The sequence below is a fragment of the Periplaneta americana genome, chromosome 10 (assembly GCF_040183065.1).
Source record: "Periplaneta americana isolate PAMFEO1 chromosome 10, P.americana_PAMFEO1_priV1, whole genome shotgun sequence".
NCBI lineage: Eukaryota > Metazoa > Arthropoda > Insecta > Blattodea > Blattidae > Periplaneta > Periplaneta americana.
Genome location: NC_091126.1, coordinates 51,620,370 through 51,640,279, shown reverse-complemented (window position 1 = coordinate 51,640,279; position 19,910 = coordinate 51,620,370). Strand labels below are relative to the sequence as shown.

Below are 19,910 nucleotides of genomic sequence, written 5' to 3'. Positions count from 1 at the left end.
TCCATGATACCAAAGCATACAACATTGAGAACAGTGTGCCAGATTTTTTGTAAAACTGTTCAGTCTTTCCGTATACCAGCTTGGTTGAGTTTTGCAAATCTAATGTGTTTATAAGTAAGGACTGCGTTAAATACATCCATTTATTTCTAGAATACAATTATTTATCGCTTTGTAAGATACTTGACGTGGAAATTATTATTGAAGGGATTACGTTGTTTACATTGGTTTCATTTGTCAGATCGATTCTTCATTAGAGCTACAGTCCTGCCTCTCGTAAGAGTGTTGAATGATTTGCGCATATCCTCGTTTAAATTGTTAAAAACTACTTAAATAGGGTGACAAAAAATTCGATGTACACACTGCGAAGTATACTGGGAGAAACCAAAACGAATTAAATGTTTCTGGTAAACAATAACTACTAAGTAATTCGGCCATACTGTTTGTTTTCCGACTCAGTTGGCGAATGTAAAGGATGTTTTTGCAGGTTAACCTAACCGAGTTGCTGGAGGGTGTACCATTATCTATCGTAGAAGAGACAATGGTTTCAACATAACGGAATTCCAACCCACTTCGGTGGACCAGTAAGCGAATTCCTTAACACTATTTTCAGTAATCGGTGGAATATCCGGGACGACCTGTGAATTGGCCTGCAAGATCCCCGGACGCCTCCGTATTTAACTATTTTCTGTTGAAAATCTTAGAACATTTAATGGGACAGCCGAGCAAAGGAAAAACATTACAACAATGAGGAGTGGTTCATGCGAAAAAACTTAATTCTTGGAGAGAAGAGTGTTGAGAATCACCCTTTAGTTGAGAAAGACAAGATTCTGTTACCACCGTTGCATATAAAATTAGGGTTTATGAAAAATTTTGTCAAGGCTTTGGATAAACATGGTCAGGGTTTTGGGTACGTGAGGAAAAAATTTCCTGAACTCGGTGATAGTAAGTAAAAGAATGTATATTTATTGAGCCACAAATCCGTGAGATCATTCATGATGACAACTTTGTAGAATTGCTAAAAAGAAACAAAAAAGAAATTTGCATGGTTAGCTTTGAGACAAGTATGCTCTAATTTTCTTGGAAATGTGAAAGCTGACAACTACAGGGAACCTATTAGGAACTTGCTGAAGTCTTAAGTGCGTATGGGGTTCAATATGTCCTTGAAAATTCACTTTGTACACTCGCATTTAGACTCCCCCTCCCTAACATGGGCGAAGTTAGTGACGAATGCGGTGAGAGATTTCACCAGGATATTTCTGTCATGGAGAGAAGGTATGCAGAAAATTTGGTACAGAACATGTTAGCAGATTATTGTTGGAACCTCAAGGAAGACGTTTCTGGTGGAAGTTACAAACGGAAGAGTTCAAGAAAAAATTTTGAAAATGTGAGTAAAAATGTGTTTTTCCCCTGTTTCTTTTTTCTTCTTTTTTTTTTTTTTTTTGCATGAAATTTCTTCCTAGAGCAGTCCTATATTTTTTATTTCATATTTATTCACTTCAATATTTAAGTTTTATTTCATGAGCAAAGAAAAAAATTTCAAATTTCAATGTAGTATTAAAAATGAAATTAAATTTATATTGAAAATGAAAATGAAAACCCCAGGAAAACGAGACATGATACAGCATTTCCAATTCCACATTTGGGTTCAGCGGGGTCGAATTATAAATATATTTTCGTTCAAAGGAGCAAAAAAATTTTAATTTGTCTATCAGTGAATTAATCGATTTCATGTGTCCTGATGCGACTTTATTTTCGCCTTTCTCTAAGAATTTGCTTTCATGTTCTTTCTTGCCTTTTCGCTATCAGTAAATACCACAATGGATGATCAACTGTGATATTAAATCCAAACCAAGAAATTCAACGTCGTAAACAGTGCTAATGGTGCCTAATCTAGAAACGCACGTAACTGTTGCCATGGCAGTTACCTGCCATCTGGTAGCCACAAAATGGATTGCTCTCGACGATATATTGTATTTATTTGTTCCACGGCCGACTTGATGCTCGCTTCGATTCTCTCTAAAAGCGTAGTGAGCATCAAGTCGGCCATGATTTGTTCATGTATTTCACAGCGTCTGATGTTTAAGTGAACATAATTATTATGGTTTATTTTTAAAACTACAAAACTATTTTTGCACTAATTTACGTGCGATAACAACTACAAAATATATACTGAAGACAGTTTATGTAGCACGAGAATTGTAAATATAAATGTTATATCGTTAAATGGGGACATTTACTTTCCATACGTTTTGCCATGTCATAATAGTCATTACATTGTTGCCAACCAGAGAAAAATGGTTAAACAGGCAATAAGTTAATTTTTTAGCTACCTTCATAGATTATCTTAAATAGTAGTCATTGTTGATAGTTTCGCAAATTTTTTAATTAATGTCTTTATTTATGTACAAGGAAGGCCATTTCGACTCAACTTTCCAATTTGTCCCCTATGCCGTGACAAATGAAGGTCTGCCAACTTGCTTGTTGTGCTACCAACCTAAACTCATTTGCTGCTAAAGCTTCGCTTCAAGTCTCCTCCGTAATGGCTGTTTGTTACTTATGCCAAACTTATCCGAAATTAATATTGCAGTAATGAATTAATAAGTAATGAATAATGTATGAATGCTAAGCAAATGGGCGAGATGTTGCAATGTGAAAGGTATAAAAGGAATAAGGAGAGCTATAGTCGTCTGTAAGTACTAATTAGGCTTAGCACTCAAAGAAATTTAGCAGTAATTAAAAAGCGAAGAAATATTTAAATGTAATAAAATAATTATTGCAATGCAAAACCCACGCAGGAATGAAAGAACAGTTGTTATGATTTCATCTGGACAATTTTCGGCATAATTCACCTCTCGAAACCACAGCAGCAGACGTCAGATTAAACGCGGATTTCTGTATTTTCGAAATAGGCTTGACATTTCATGTTTCCTATCTACTTTCTTTCATTCATTCATTCTGCCCTAGGATTTCTATCTACATCCATTCGTTCATTCACGTTTCTCTGCCCAAGGGCAGGTCCTTCACTCCAAACTCAGCAATCTCCAATCTTCCATCCTTTCCCCTTCGTCTTCGTTTCCGCATACGATCCATATGTCTATCATCTGATGTCTTCTGACCAATCTTTTTTTTTTGTCGTTCACCATTCCTTCAGTGCATCTTTCAGTAGACAATTTCTTCTTGGGCAGTGACCGAATCATTTTTTTCACTACAGAAATGTGAAGTTATTTAAATAAACTACTACGCCTACTTCATTGTGTTAATGTTAAACTATGTTGGTATTTTACCTTAATTGAATATTTTCATCATAATCTGAATTCCAGGGATATCTCGCGCTGTTGAATGTATAGAATTTTGCATGTCAATTTCTATATTGCTGTAGTTGTGATTGGAGTTTGTAATGTGTTCTGAGTGGGTTGAATTTTTTTTAATGATTTAGCTATTGCTCTGATATATTCCTTGTATCGTGTTTGAAAAAATTTACTAGACTCGAACTCATTAAATAAAACCCTAACTGGGTTCAAATTGTGGCTACTAGTATATGAGCAAGGATCATTATGAATGTAAATTTTGACACTTTTCTAGGAATTCCTTCTCGTTTTAGTTACTACTACATTTCTGTAAATGCTAAACCTAATTATAGATGATTATATCTCCCCTTATTGGTGTTATATGGTGATAACTATATGTCCATGGGTGATCGGCTCGTGATCATTTTTGTTGGTGGGGCCAGATATTTCACAAATTTTGCGGTAGACATATAAATAACGCACCAAGTTTTTTTTATTTCATTTCAGTTAATTGTTTCTGCTTAAAAATTAGTTCAGCACAGTAAAACTAAAACTACCACTCATTACTGCAGCGCCAACATATGCTTGAGCTAAGAGTTTATTTTCTAAATTGAAAGGTTGTAGACTTTGTTTTAGAACTTCGCTCAGACCGTTAGCCGTGCGGTTGTTTATCTCTTTGAAGGAAATAAACCTTGACACAGGTTTACAACCTTTTATGTACTTCAAAATAATAACAAATTAGCTTTTGCAGGTTATGTCTGTTGTTTCGTCAGCCTACACAACAACAAAATCTGTAGAATTAATGTTCTGTTTCAAATCTTCGATGTCTACATCATACATACTGTCTAATAATTCATTTTGTATAATGTGTAAAATATATTTAAAAACAGAAGCACTGCTCAAGACTTAAGTGGTCATCCAATACATTATCAAGACTGGCAAGTAATGATAATAAGTCTAACAAATTTCCCCGATTTGCAGATCCCTGATTTTCGTTCTGAACCCTCAGTTATAATTCGTGAGTTCCGCAAAATGCTAAGGAATCAATTACTCTTGCTAGTATATGTCTGTTTTTTGTGACGTGTTCGTCACAGTCTACTATATACAGTCGCGAAGCTTGAGGTGATTTTTTGCAAATCTCGCGATAAAGCGCTCCAAGCGGTTAGCAACTAGAAACAATAGACTGTCCACGGTCGACTTTGGATTTAGAGTGTACTGAGTCGTAATTCCATCGAGTGCTAGGTCGCTGCGTATTTCGCATTGATGCTCGTGAAGAAAAATCCTAACATCTATTTCTTATTTTACTTCTAGATGCAAAAAGTGGTTAATAAACAGCAGGGGGAAGATCTAAAGACAAGGAATGAAGCATATCTTTATAATAATATAAAGTTTTGCTCTCTTCATTTCGAAAACACACAATTTATGAATGAAATTAATCTGGAATGCAGTTCCAACTTTATTTCATGTTTCAAATAAACCTGTTCTGTTATTACCTGCAGCTGAGAAACAAAAGGTTTGCACTAATTCTACGTCTGTATCAGCTGATTCCTTGAATAATTGTACATTTTCAGACAACTTAGGCCTACTTCTTTTTTCAAAGGTTATGTTTTTAATTATAGCTGTTAATTTTGTTGTTATTTTTATTTGTTACATTACTAGAGACGTAGAAAAATTAAGTCTGTTACAATAAAATTTATTGATCACGTTTTATTTCCAATTCTGGTGTTATTATTATTGCTTAACCTCAACCCACTTTGTTAACTACGTAAGCCTACACTACAAGTACCGGTACACGTAAGTTACTCCCATTAATTCATATTTCCATTATTATTGTTATTATATTATTGTTGTAAAGAGAAATGCGAATTAGTATTTATTGGTTTCATAGTTCATTATCATTATAATCTTGAATGAGTGGAGCGATTGTAGTAAATTTCAGTTCGTTTTGCACAAACAAAAATAATATTAACCTATTTCTTGCAGGTATCTTCGAGTTTATGGTGGAATTTAATATACTTCATTAAAATAATAAATGAACTTTATCCATTTAATATTTCAATAATGGAAAGAAGGTGTTAATTTTTCCAAAAGAACACGACAACGAAAGTGTAACATATTTTGTCATCTGCTATACTAAAAGCCAGGTTATGAACCGACTTAACCGGAAGCAACGTTCTGTTGGTCTCTTTCTGAGCTCTGTTGCCACATAGTGGGCGAGATTCAAAGCGTGTTCAGCGTTTGTCACCGATATGTTTAAAATAACTACTGTATATAGTTCTCGATAACGCTATCTACAATATTAGTAATTAAAATTACTGTTTTTAAGAAAGCACGAGCTAATGACGCTGGTACGAAATGCGACTCGTAATGCACGTGGTACTGCAAATGAACTGGCTACACTGTCTCCGTGATTCCGTTGCCAGATTTTCGTTAGCAGACGACATTTTCACGCGAGGTCCAATGAAAAGCTCCGTTCTCGTTCTCCCCTCCATCCCCACACTCAACGTGTCATCACTGCACAGGCTACCCCTCTAACCCGCACTTTCCTCTCGCCCATCCAACTACTTCCTGTTTCGTCGGTTCATAACCTGGCTTTTATACTAAAAGCCAGGTTATGAACCGACTAAACCGGAAGCAACGTTCTGTTGGTCTCTTTCTGAGCTCTGTTGCCACATAGTGGGGCGAGATTCAAAGCGTGTTCAGCGTTTGTCACCGATATGTTTAAAATAACTACTGTATATAGTTCTCGATAACACTATCTACAATATTAGTAATTAAAATTACTGTTTTTAAGAAAGCACGAGCAAATGACGCTGGTACGAAATGCGACTCGTAATGCACGTGGTACTGCAAATGAACTGGCTACACTGTCTCCGTGATTCCGTTGCCAGATTTTCGTTAGCAGACGACATTTTCACGCGAGGTCCAATGAAAAGCTCCGTTCTCGTTCTCCCCTCCATCCCCACACTCAACGTGTCATCACTGCACAGGCTACCCCTCTAACCCGCACTTTCCTCTCGCCCATCCAACTACTTCCTGTTTCGTCGGTTCATAACCTGGCTTTTAGTATAGTATAGGAGAGATCTGTGATGATGAGGCGATAGTAGCGATCCCAGTGGTGGGCAACTACCCATGTTTGCATTTTTACTACATATTGAGCTTCGCGACTGTATATAGTAGACTGTGTGTTCGTTGTGTTTCTGGATTTAAAATTTGACCGCGGAATCAATTTATGCTGCGATATTTATTGTCCCAAATAGTTTAAACTTACAAGCATATTCTAAATGTATTGCACTTTTTTCTTGTTTTTTTATGCGCTTCCTTAAATGTTTTAGATCTTTGCAACCTGTCAATGTCCACAGTTCTTCGCCACCAAACAATAGACAATAGAAACAAAATAAATTTTGTTTTTCGTCACTTACAGTTAGCCAGGACTACTTTGTAAACTACGAGCCGCAGAAAGTTCTCCTTTTCACACCATCCGCCTGCGTAAAACTGAAGTTATTAGGTTGATGTGTGCCTAGCCGTTTAACTTCAAGTTTATCTTCTAATTTTAATGAAGAAAACGATGTTTTAATAGGTAATCCACTTTATTCATGTTTTCACACTTCGCTCTCATGCACTATTCTAAGTTCACACGGACACTTCTAGATTTGACCCACTGTTCAGTGGCACTGCGACTCACAGTACAACGAATAATTGCGACTGCCGCTTTCGTCCGGTACGCGGGCCAGGCTCGTCGGGCCCTAACGAGAAGCATTAGGCCCGTTACACACTTGAAGAGATCTCGCTAGCGAGAAATGTGTTGTGAAAAATTCAAAGAATGATAACATGGATTCAAATGGACGTCCACACACTGGAAGAGATTCTCGTTCGAGGCGAAAACCTCGAGCGAGTTTCTCGCTGAAATCGGTAGTTCAGCGAATTTTCTTGACACATTTATAAAAGTTGTTTGACATTTAATGACGTTTGAATGTATAAAAAGATGAAGAAGTAATATCACAGGTGGCGATGAATTGTATTTTTTTATTGACAATGAGGAAAGATGGCTGATTATTGCAGTCAGAAACTTATCGAACTTGTACAATGTCACCCGTACGCCTATTTATATGATACACGGGATGGAAACTATAAAATGACGAAACTTAAAGAAGAAATCCGGAAACAAATATCAGATGATCTGAAAATAAATAGGGCTATATTTTATTGAGATGAGATTTAATAGTATTAATTATAACATTTGAAATAATATTCTGAACAAAATTTACGCATTTTAAATGTGAAAAGAAAATTGCTGGGGTATGAAATATTGGTGAGGCACGGCCCTGGTGGCCCCTAAGGTCGGGTCGCCCCTGGGTGATACTATATAACGTCTTTGGTTTTATACTATTTACATTTAATTTTTCATTTATTTTAGTCCATAGATCTTACATTGGCAATTAAGCTTTAAGATGTGGAACAAGTCAAGTGTTATACATTTTTTTGGCGAGATGAGGTGAGACCACAGTGTAGATATATGCATTCACGAAGCTCAATACGTAGTAAATATGCATCCATAGATAGTTGCTAACCATTAGGATCGCTAATATCGCCTCATTACAAACAATGCGAAATAGTACCGGCACAGTTTATTGTTCCTAGCACCCTCACAACTCAAGCTTCGTGACTGTATATTACTAAACTGTGGTGAGACCAAGGATTCGCCATAGATTACCTGACATTTGCCTTACGGTTGGTGAAAACTCTAAAAAAAACCCAATCAGCCCAAGCGACAATATAATTCAAGCCCGAGTGCAGCTCCGGATCAACAGGGAAGCGTCTGCCGACTAAACTACGCTACGTATTTCGTACAGCCACTGTACGAAAATACCTTCCGGTATACTTTACATAGTAAGCAGATTAATTCGACTTACAAACATATTACACAATTCATCAGCTGAACAATACAAAAATATACCACACACAGTAAACAGATTAATTCAATTTACAAACATAGTAACAACTCGCCCATTTGCTTATAAAATAGTAGTCATGCATTAAATTATGTTCATAGGATAAGATTACCTGCTAAAATGGTTTAAGTACATATTATCGTTGCTGTTTGGCTTCATTTATTGTCTGATTGCTCCTTTACTTATCTGTGTCTTGCGCATGCGCAGTGTCACATCCTGGGACTTAGAAAGTTTTATTTGGGATAAATTGTAAAGTTTCTCCGCAATTTTATTTCACTTTATTTATCATCATCTTTTTATGGAGGTCACGTTCTAATAGATGACTTAAAGTGTAGTACGGAAGATTGCGTAGAAACTAATTTGGACTTAAAATAATTTATTTAGGTTGAATTTGTATTCACTTCTATGAGTGAACCTGTAATAGGTTAGAACTGACTTCGATTTTTAAAAGAAAAATGATAAATTGGCTTAGGAATATGTATACTTGTCAGACTGCATATGTATTTGTTGTTTAGAAAGTGTAGGCGTTAACTTGTTTGTGTTGCAGATTGAAGTTTAGATAATGATCCATGACAAAACATATGATGCTTCCACTGAAGAATATGTTCCTGCTGACTGTGGGAATGATGCTCCTTGTCCTGTATTTTGTGTGGGCTTCTCAGGGAACTGAAGTTGCTAGAAGATTTGCTCATCAGGAAAATGTATTTATGTGCCACATTTCATATGAGGTACAGTTTTTTCTCCGTTATAATCATAACTATGTTTCACATATAAAAACATATTTTAAACAACCAGATACAGATATTTCATTATAATTTTCTCTACCGGTCAGTGAACGTTGAATTCAAGTGGCTTATCTTAGTCGTAGGTGTCAGCATATTAAAAATCATACAAACTGTGACATTGCACAGACAGAGATAAGATAAATAGGGCTACTGTTATTAAGTTCAATTATGTTGTCTGAATGAAGGCTGTGCCCTTCTCATTCTGTCAAGCAAGAAGGATTTGTTGTTTTCCTTACAGTTTTAGGACTATCATTCCTTTATGTTTAAACTCCCTATTATATTTCAGTACTAGTAAATATAGAATCCTATGAGTTTGCTATCATGTGTCGTTGAATCATGTATTACTGTAGTGTGCGAATTGGTAATAATTCACTTTATGGGCGTGCTATAACTGATATAATATGCCATAAAAAGTTACGGGAGCAATTAAAATTGTCGTGAAGATTAAGTGAGTGATAAACTTAACCACTGTACCTAACCTGTCACAAACAATGAAGATCTAGTAGGTCAATGAATTTGTAGGTACGCTAATCAAATTGCGTATGATTGAAAGTCGCTTAATTATATCAGTGGACATAATATAACTATCAGTGATGTCAGCATATTTGTGTAAGGAAAAGTAGGTCTACTTGCAACGAAGTTACTTTGTTTATTACATCCATAAAATAATTGGAACCCATTTATTGTTTCGACGTAATTCAATCCAATTGCAGAACAAGTAGCCTAAATTCGTGCCCGTGCAATTAAATTAAATATTTCTTTTTAATATGTCTCGCAAATTTTTCTCGCGGTATTCCTCCAGAAAAGCTACACTCAAGAAGAAGCAATTTTCTTTTGCTTCATTGGCATTTGTGAGATGTATATAGTGATAAACACATAGGCTAGTTTTTGTTTGTAGCCACAAACACTTTCAACATAAAAATGGTTTGATACCTGCATATTGTAATGCACTGTTGTAGCCCCTCTCCCGACTTGTAACAAATAAAACAATTGAGTGGTTCGGGACACAATACTAGGAAAATGTTGGTAATTAGTAACAAGTAAGGGGAAGGGGGTGGGCTACAACAGTGTATTAGGATGTACAGTTAAGTACCAAACGATTTCTGTATTGAAAATATTTGTGGCTGAAAAGTAAAACCACGTGTTTATCACTATACAGAGTGTTAGGAGAATGCATGCAGATATTTTGATATTTGTTTAGAACAATGCATGTAAAACAACGCCATATTCACTTTCTCCTTTACTCTAATGCAGTGGTTGTCAGCACTCGCTGAAATGTGTAACGGGTAAGGAGTGTATCGAAATTTGCACTGTCGTGCAGGAGAGAGCATACCCGCCAGCAGCCACGGATGCACGCCAGTGCATCTCTTATCCGAGAGTAAGGGATGCTAGCCTGAGGGTGCACTGTGCTGATGACTGCTGCTCTAACGGTTTTTCGATAAATGTGTCATGTATTTTACTGTTTGATGTTTTATGAATGACGTACTATGAAATATCTGTCAGTTTAGACTATAGACACGTCTTTCGATCACATGTACTCCAGCATAAACATTCTAACTTGGTTAAGGCTGGCTGGCTTGAAGAGGGCTGGACCCATCCCAGGTCCATACACTAAGACATGTTTTGGCCCATTGTGCACGCTATACAGGGTGGGAGTGAAATAGCCTTGCAGATTTCCAGAGCAAATAGCTCATGTTGTATGTAACAAAAAACTATATCATCATATTGGTAGGAAGTTCGTAGATTTTTTTTTTCCTCCAGAGAAAAAAAAAGTTTCCCCCCCCCCCCCGATGTTTAACAATCTCTTATTCGGTAACTATTGCGAGTAGGATCATGATTTTTGTTCATATCGATAGGAAATCTAATAAACAATAACTTATCGCCACCAGCATGGCTCAGTCAGTTAAGGCGCTTGCCTGCCGGTCAGAAGTTGCGTTCGGGCGCGGGTTCGATCCCCACTTGGGCTGATTACCTGGTTGGGTTTTTCCGAGGTTTTCCCCAACCGTAATGTGAATGCAAGGTAATCTATGGCGAATCCTCGGCCTCATCTCGCCAAATATCATCTTGCTATCACCAATCTCATCGACGCTAAATAACCTAGTAGTTGATACAGTGTCGTTAAATAACCAACTAAAATTTAAAAAAAAATTTATCCCTTTGACATATTTAAATTGCGTGCACGGTTTTCGTGTAAATTTAATTTTAAAAACCTCTAAATTCAAGCCATTGCGTTATGCAAGCAAGTGGCAACGTCTTAGCAGAGAGCAACTCACCTATCGAGACACACCGAGTTCGTTGACCTCGTACATCTGTATCACCAGTAGAGTGTGTTAGCGGTGATGTTACCACATTGCTGAAACTTAAAACTTATTTTCGAATTAACCATGCACTTAATCACAAAATGTAATATAGGTTCATTTACATGTATCCTATCGTCTCCTTCAGTCTGCAAGGTTATTTCATTTCCACTCTGTATATGGGATGACTGTCCAAGTCCAACAAGTGGCCTGGGTGGCATTCGTGAATCTGACGCTGGCAGGTGGGCCATCCTACCTCAGTCCCTGATAGAGCCAAGTCCGGTTTCGTGGACATGTGGCCTGATAAGCCCCCTGGGCCTGGAGTCCCAAGTCCTTCCTGATCAGCCAGTGATGATGCTGAATTAGCTTTAACCCCTGATAGAGCCAGGTTCCATCTGCATACGAGTAGCCTGATAAGCTCCCTCAACCTTTCCTATATCAGCATCAGAAACATGTACAAGCCCCAGACTTCACCTTAGAATATTTACTATTGCAGATGATAGATGAAGTGAGGTGGAAGTGGAGAGAATGATACCTTGCGTAAAACCATCTGCTTTGTCCACCACAAATTCTATCATAACCTGGCTGGGATCGAACCCGAGCCACCTGGATGGAAGGCCAACGTGTTAGCATTTGAGCTACAGACACTGTACAATTAACCTTGGATGGAAGGACTCAGTGATGCTGAATTAGCCAATATTCATTTAATTTACGAAACAGCAAGAGAATCCGAAATCGTGGTGAGGGAGCTATATTGGCTACGGTTTCCAAATCGTGGGATTCTAAATATACTAGTGTTCGTGCTGTGTACCAAACGCTTGATCTCAAAGTCCTCGGACCAAGGATCGTGGACAGTAGCGTGATATTGTTTCCTGTATAATGTGACACAGTGTTTAAAAAAAAAGTCTACACTAGTTAAAAAAATATTAACTTTTCTTAACAAGTGAGAAATTATTTTGTTTCGTACATTTATTTCAGTAACAATTTTTAAATGTGAATTTATTTTAATTCTTGCATGATTAATTAAATTTTTTAATTATGTTTTATTTAACGACGCTCATAACTGCCGAGATTATATCAGTGTCGCTGGTGTGATGGAATTTTGTCCTGCAGGAGTTCTTTTACGTGCCAGTAAAGCTATTGGTGTGACCCTGTCGCATTTAACCACACTTAACACTTAGAAGCCAGAAGACTTATACCACTATTGCACGCAAATATATAACTCTTAACTAAGTGTTCGTATACCTGCATAATCGGGTAAATTCGTGTTGGGTTCATTAGCCAAGCGGTTTAAAGTGCACAAGAAATATCCAGCCACCGTATCGTGCCTAAGATTGCAGGTTCACTTCCCGGCCACTGCAGTCAATTGAGCCTGTGGTAAAGGATGGGGAGGGCCCATGTAAAACAGTCGGTGTAATGGTACACATGGAAGCTGACAGGGTTTCAGTTGACTGCAGTTGAAATGATTTTGATCCTTTTTTAAGAAAAAAAAATTACAAAAAAAATTTTACTGTTTTAGTCAAGTGCAATGTCCTTAATGTTATATAAAATTAAAGAATATCAACGTAATTTATATATAACATACAATTTATAACATATTATATCACGTCATGATCATAATACTAGCTGGCCACTATAATGAACGCACGGCTCCCAAGGGTTAAATGTCATCGACCTGGGCCAGGATCGAACCCGCAACCTCGGGCACAGAAGGCCAGCACTCTACCGACTGCCCCACCAAGACTAACATTACTTGATATGTAGTTTCAAAGTGAATGCCATGCTCTTTGTAGGCAATTCGTTATCACATGGAACCTACTTGCGCATGTGGGAAAGAAAAGTTGACTGGGATGGTCCTCTCACTCGTTGCGTTTCCACTTGTACCTAGCTAGCTCACCTACCCCCACTGTAAGTTTATTACTGTGAGCTATGGTGCATGCATCCATTTGGTTTCACGATATAACGGATGGCATGTCAGAATGTAAAGCATTTTTTATCTGGATAGTTTAGATAAAATTACTTTAAATTATTTTGCGTCATTGCAGTCTACCACACTTATGAGAATAAAAATGCAGGCTGTGTTCGAAATTCTGACTTGTTACAATAAAAAATAAATAATGAATTAATCGCAGTTGTTAATGTAAAAAAGTGATTTTGTTTGGATATACGTTAAATTATTTGATTACCAGTTACACCACCAAGACCTTCATGGTATGCCTGACAATAGACACCCCCGTAATTAACCAGACATAGAGACTGCAAATTGCTTGGGAAAATTAACTAATCTAAAACATGATATTTTTTTATGTCTAAAAAACAACTTCGAAGTTTGAGAAACTTTTTACATAATGTGGTTCAGTATGCTAAAAATAATTGCACATACACCCCTGACAGCCTGCATATCTCACAGAAGCCATTGAAGCGAAAGGAAATTGTGTGTTCTTGGGCATAACTTTTCTGGAGAATTACCTTTTTTGCTTGCTTGTATCAGTGTTTTATAACCTAATAACACTGTATTGGGGGAAAGGAACTGGCCACCCTACCCTTTTATCTCCTGGCCTAGTTGCCTCTTAAGTGGTGCCTTCTTGGTATCACTTGTGAGGTTCAGACCTGTCTTCGAACAGTTGACTAAACAACACTGTACTCCACATCAAGAACTAAAATGTTAATTTCAAGAATTCTGTATGTGCAATGTTTTAGGACGCAAGGGGGAAGAAATCCAAGGGCCTTCCAAAAATCTATTTTGTTACCCCAACGTATCCTCGAAGGGAACAGGCAGCCGAGTTGACGAGATTGGGCCAGACTTTGATGCATGTACATGACATACATTGGATTGTTGCAGATGATAATCGTTCTTGTAATGCTATGGTGGCGAAACTTCTTAGAAAATTCGGTAAGTTTATACATTCTTTAAACAAAAAGAATTAAACGATTTTTAGCCAACTTAATTAAAATCAACATTTTATTTTCGGTAAATACCACCAATTGCAAAGAATTGAAACTGTATATTTTAGTATAATAATACTAATATGATAAATGTTTACACCACTTCTTTTGTGTCTTGATGTCCAAGTATAATATTCTCTTATGAAGATACCTTTACAAATATTAAATATTCTACCCTCGCTTTTCCTTTCGTTGTTGACCATTACTACAAGGAGTAGTTAACTGCATTTCATAACCTTTCCTCCTAAAATTTCATCCTCACCTTTCTTTGGTGCAACCTGTTTTTAACAAACGAGGCCCTGGGGACTAAGTTACAGCAGTATAAATGTTCCATAAAAATAGAGGAAATGATGACCTACCATAGCATGCGTAAGTGTCCCCTAAATGGTGAAGAAGGAATGTGATCAGTGTAGTTGTCCGACAATCCTCATAAGGACCCTCTACTAACCAACAGTAGTTGTGGTCCTCCAACAGTTTGGGGGTTGCGTGTAGGTGATATAATTGCCATAACATAAAAATATGTTGCCTACATTAAATAGCTATACTTTTTAATACATCACTCTTCTATATTGGAGAGCAAGAACTCAAAATTAGTTAACTTTTAAATAATAGTTTCTGACAACTTGATTTGCTAGAAATTAAATAATACAGGAAATGTGTGAATAGATTTCATAGTCCATTCAATATTTGCTGTCTAGGTAGTTGAGTACCAGTTTATTGGCCAGAAATACGCTGACTGTATAGTCTGCTAATAAACCATATTTAGAAAATTTTGCACGTTGGTAAATACTACTATTGGCACCATAGTGCATATATTTGTGGTGCAATGGATGTATACACTTGTATAAGGTACAGCATTGCTTTATTTTGTACTTTTGTCTGGAGAATTGTTCTTGCCCAGACAATGTGTAGAATTTGGTAGAATTAAGCAGTTTAACTTGCAGTTGGCATTTCAGTAAATAATGCCGAACACCCAATCATCAATCAGTGTTAATCAACTAGTGTCAGATATGTACAATTCATTTTTGAGATACTGAAAAATACAGGAGATAATTTGTAATATAGCATGTCTAATACGTCAAATTCTTATTCAGTCATGAGATGAACTTCGAGAATGACTTAATATGCTTCATTTCAAACATAATATGACTGCTACTGCAACGTTTCTTAATTGACTTACGTATTGACATCAAGTTACTTAAAATGTAAATGTCAGAAATAGCACACATCACAGGAATGGTGTTCAGTTCCTGGCAAATATTTTGAGAAATGTGTTAAATGTGTGCAGGTTTAGTCTTCAGTAATTCAGTTTCATTCTGGCGACTTCTTAGTCTCATCTCGCCAAATATTATCTTGCTATCACTAATTCCATCGATGTTAAATAACCTAATACTTGATAGAGAATTATCAAATAACAAACTAAAAACCTTCAGTTTCCGTTGCCACCACCACTCCATCATTACGTCTCTCAGTTGTTATGTCTCTTTACTAATTCCAGCAATTTAGAAGTGTCAATAAAGAGAATAACAAATAATAATCTCTCTTGTTACTACTGCATGAGAAGACGTCTTTCAATACTGATTAACTCTAACATAACGTGTGGCAAACTGTAAATATGTTGTCATTTTTTTTAATAGATAGAACAAATCGAATATCAAGAAACATATTTTTAAAAGTATGTAGTCATTACTAGAGTCCTGCATTTGGTTACCTAAAGCCTCCAAGCAACCTGCAACAGTGTAGGTATGTATGGAGAATAGCTTGACAGCATCCACTGCTACTTAGTTCAGGTCTGCTGTTCAGTGAACGTACGAAAACAAAACAAAGCTGGGTGGTTAGAAATGAGTGCTCCAATAGAAGAATTTTGGTAGCGAGCACATCATTAAGGAAATGTATTTTATCAGAGAGAAGGAAAAATGGTTAATTTGAAATAGTTGAAAGTTTACAGTTATTGATTGTTACTATGGCTACCTGTCACCCAAAATTTGTCTACCCCTGATTTTTCCAATAAGTAAAATGCATCTAGATACTTTAGATCTAATTAAAGTTTGAACTTAACAAATGAAGAAAAATATATACATCAAATATATTTTCCTCTTTTTCGAGCATCAGTAGACAAACAACACCATTCTTATCCAAGTGTTTTACTCTCACTGACAGAAAATAATGATACCAATCACGACAAATCTACGTGATTACAGCTACATCTTAGGAAAGATGGAGTCGTTACAGTTTCTGCTGCAGGTGAATCGCACTTCTTGCGAATCACACCTTAAACTGTAGAATGTGTAAATCAAATCATATATCTAAGATTTTGGACTATAAAATATAATGTACTTTGTTTCCAATCAAGAAAACCAAAATTGACCATAAACGTGGATACATATTAAATGATTTCATTTATATGTTTCGAATAATAATTTAAGAAAATAAACTATAAACAATAATATTATTCATAGTAACTGAATTGTTTTTGAAATGCATGAAACTTACAATGACGAAGTAAATGTGAACTTTTTAGATATGTTGAAGTTGTTTCATATTATATAGAATTCACTTAGAGACTGGACTCAGGACTTAAAAATAATAAATGACTTAAGTCCAAAATTGCTTTGGTTCTAGGTTACAGTTATTTTTGTACTCAGCAACGGTAAAGCACATATGATAGATTTTGAGACAAAAAAAATTTTAAGTGTGCCTTCATCAGATGAAGTAAAGCTGTTGGTCTCATTTAATGGATTTATGGCATATATATATTATCGTATTTAAATTTATCTTAATTAAAATATATCTCCAAAAAGATCCTAAAGTAATATTTTTCTCTTGAAAGCTTTAGTAAAATGCTAGTGAAGAAACAAGTTGGGTTCACTTTGGTTATACAGTGAATTCCGTGTAATAGGTCCTGCGGTTAGTAGGACCAGCTGCGTATTAGGACCAAGCTTAGAGGGACAAATACAGTACACGTCAGTATATGTATCTAATTCCAGTTAAGAGAACCAGCCACTTTATATGGCCAAAACGCATGGTCCTATTAAGCGGAATCCACTGTATACATTGTCCAATTAGACAAGAGCACTAGACTTGCTGACAGCAAGAGAACCTTGTAACAAACATGCCATTGCTTATAAACTGCGGAAATACCATAGAGCATAAACGACACAGATAAATTCTCAGTGCCCATCCTGTAAGTTTTAGCAGTTTTTATTTTTACTTTTACATGGTTCTTTTGTAAACATTTTCCCATGTTAACTCTATCTTTTATTTTGTCACTAATTAATAAGGTCCTGCATTTCATTGTCGGCTGTTTTGTATCTTGCTGGACTCTGAAACACTGCAATCTTCTAAGGAAATTGGGAATTATATTAAAAAATTGTAATATTTTACGAAAATTGTTAATATTTCAGTGCTGTCCTTCAAATAGTGTTTTGTGGTGTAATGTTCGATATGTTAATTGTGTGTATGTTAAGATTACTTTTCTTATTAAGATGATATTCATGATATCTTGTTGTATGTGAAGGAATCCCATTCACACATATTGCAAGCCCGATGCCAGAAGTTTATCGCAAAGCCAACATAGTACCAAGAGGTGTAGCCAACAGAAGAGCAGCTCTAGCATGGATACGTAAAAATGCACGAGATGGAGTGATTTACTTCGGTGATGATGATAACACTTTTGACTTGAAGTTGTTTGAAGAGATTCGTGATACGAAAAAAGTTTCTATGTTCCCTGTTGGATTGATTGGTGATTATGCCGTGAGCTCTCCAATTCTAAAAGAGGTAATTTAGTTGTTTTCCTTTAATGTTTGTAACCTTGTAATTTATTATAAAATGGTAACTTTTGTTTAAATTTTATGAACGAATATTTAAGATTAGCCTATTCTAAGCAACAAATAACATATATTTTCAATAATACATTTGAAATTAAGTACTTTATTTCATTGGTGATATAATGCTACGTGCTTTCGCTGCAATTAAGTCTCCTATGAACCACATTCACTGAAAGGAACCAACCCTCAAAATTGTAAAAATGGAGTTAATGCTATACTGTTACTTCTGACCTAATACTCTATGTTCTGCAGAAAAAAACCAACCCTGTTTCTGCATTTGAATGCCATTTATGGTCTGACCAAGAAAACACTGGCACCAGTTTCTGAAATCTTTCTTCTGCAGAATGGAACCATCTGGTTTGGTTTTTTAAGCAGAATGGAAAGTGAACAAATCATGTGAGTTGGTTCCTTGTAGCAGAATGAACAAAGCATTGTGGGATCAGCTGTTTGCTAAACTTTATAGTATTGCGAGATTGTGTTTGTTGCGTATTCTTATGCATATATTGTTTCAGAATGGCTTACTTAAGCAGAGGGCAAAGCCTTGTACAATTATGTACTTTAGAAAATGAAAATAAGAACATATTACTGAATTCAACTTCGAAGACATGCAGAAACATTCCCCTGATAATGATAGAGATGAACAGTTTCCTTGGGACATCCCAGTTAGAACTTACAATATGTCATTGAAAGGTTGATAGAAATAAAAGGTTTTATGGGTAAAATCCAGGGAAACACTGTTGGGTAAAACTAAACTATTTTCAGTTTTATGAGAAGCTTTTTGAACGAAAATACACTGAAATTGGTATTAAGAAAAACAAAATTGGTCGACCATCAGTAGGTCTGTGTGATAAGCTAATTCCTTTGTGGCTCAATGTTAAACCAGTCACCACACCAAAGTTTCACAATCTACAATCAATCATGGATCTAATACCTGGTAACGCAAAGGATTTCTATGCTGCTTTCATTACAGACTCACATGTAGATGATGATGTTGATGGATTATAAAGAGAGCTAGACTTTGATGTTGAGTAAATTTATTACCGTATATATGCGAATACATCTGACATTGAATAATCCATGCACTCTAATTTTAGGAGACAACATTAAAAAAGTGTTTAAGGCGAAGCAGTACCAACCTTATTTCAAATAATGCGCGCACCCTAGTTTTTCTTTGCTAAATTAAAAAAAAAAAACGCGCAGTGTAGGCTATTCATGTATATACAGTAATTTTGTAATAACGATAGAACTGTATATATTTCTTCATAATGTTTTCTTCCATGATGGTGATGATGACGAGGATTATTATTATTATTATTATTATTATTATTATTGTAGATGTTACTGTATTTTTCTGTAAATTATTGTATTATTTCTGTAGTTTAAAGAAACATCATACAATGTGAAAATTTGATATGTATATAATTAATGTTATACTTCAGTAATAATTCATGTAATGTGTCTATATTAATATTAAACAAATTACATAATTGTCATTACAGATCTTTATCACTAAAAATATTTAGACAATACTGCAGCAATGCAATATATTAGTTGGGTCATTTCTGTAGAATGTCATTTGTACCAAAAGTCATTTTGCAGAATGGAACCAACCTACAAAAATAGGCCTATAGTATATATTTATAAAATATAAGGTTTATCAATTCAATATTTGGGTAAAAGATATTCCGCATAATACGAATTTGATAAATATGACAACCAACTGCATACATTTATTTGTGGATTTTTTATTTTCCTTTAACTGCAATTTACTCAACTTCAGCACTGTGTGGGTCAGTTCCTTTTTGTATTACGTGGT

The 19,910-nt window shown here is 35.8% G+C and overlaps 1 protein-coding gene across 3 annotated transcripts in view; it reads left to right on the top strand.

Moving 5' to 3' along the window:
• The first annotated feature begins 8,455 nt into the window (after window positions 1–8,455).
• The window catches only part of GlcAT-S (Glucuronyltransferase S), a 59,839-nt gene continuing 48,384 nt past the window's right edge, over window positions 8,456–19,910 (top strand). Inside the window, exons 1-4 of one of the 3 annotated variants that reach the window (XM_069837477.1) lie at window positions 8,456–8,663; window positions 8,787–8,967; window positions 14,022–14,214; window positions 17,785–18,044. In XM_069837477.1, the coding sequence (XP_069693578.1) occupies window positions 8,809–8,967; window positions 14,022–14,214; window positions 17,785–18,044 (612 nt within the window). In that variant the 5' untranslated portion in view covers window positions 8,456–8,663; window positions 8,787–8,808. The remainder of the gene's footprint in view (window positions 8,664–8,786; window positions 8,968–14,021; window positions 14,215–17,784; window positions 18,045–19,910) is intronic. The other 2 variants (XM_069837479.1, XM_069837478.1) reach the window with 2 other exon arrangements.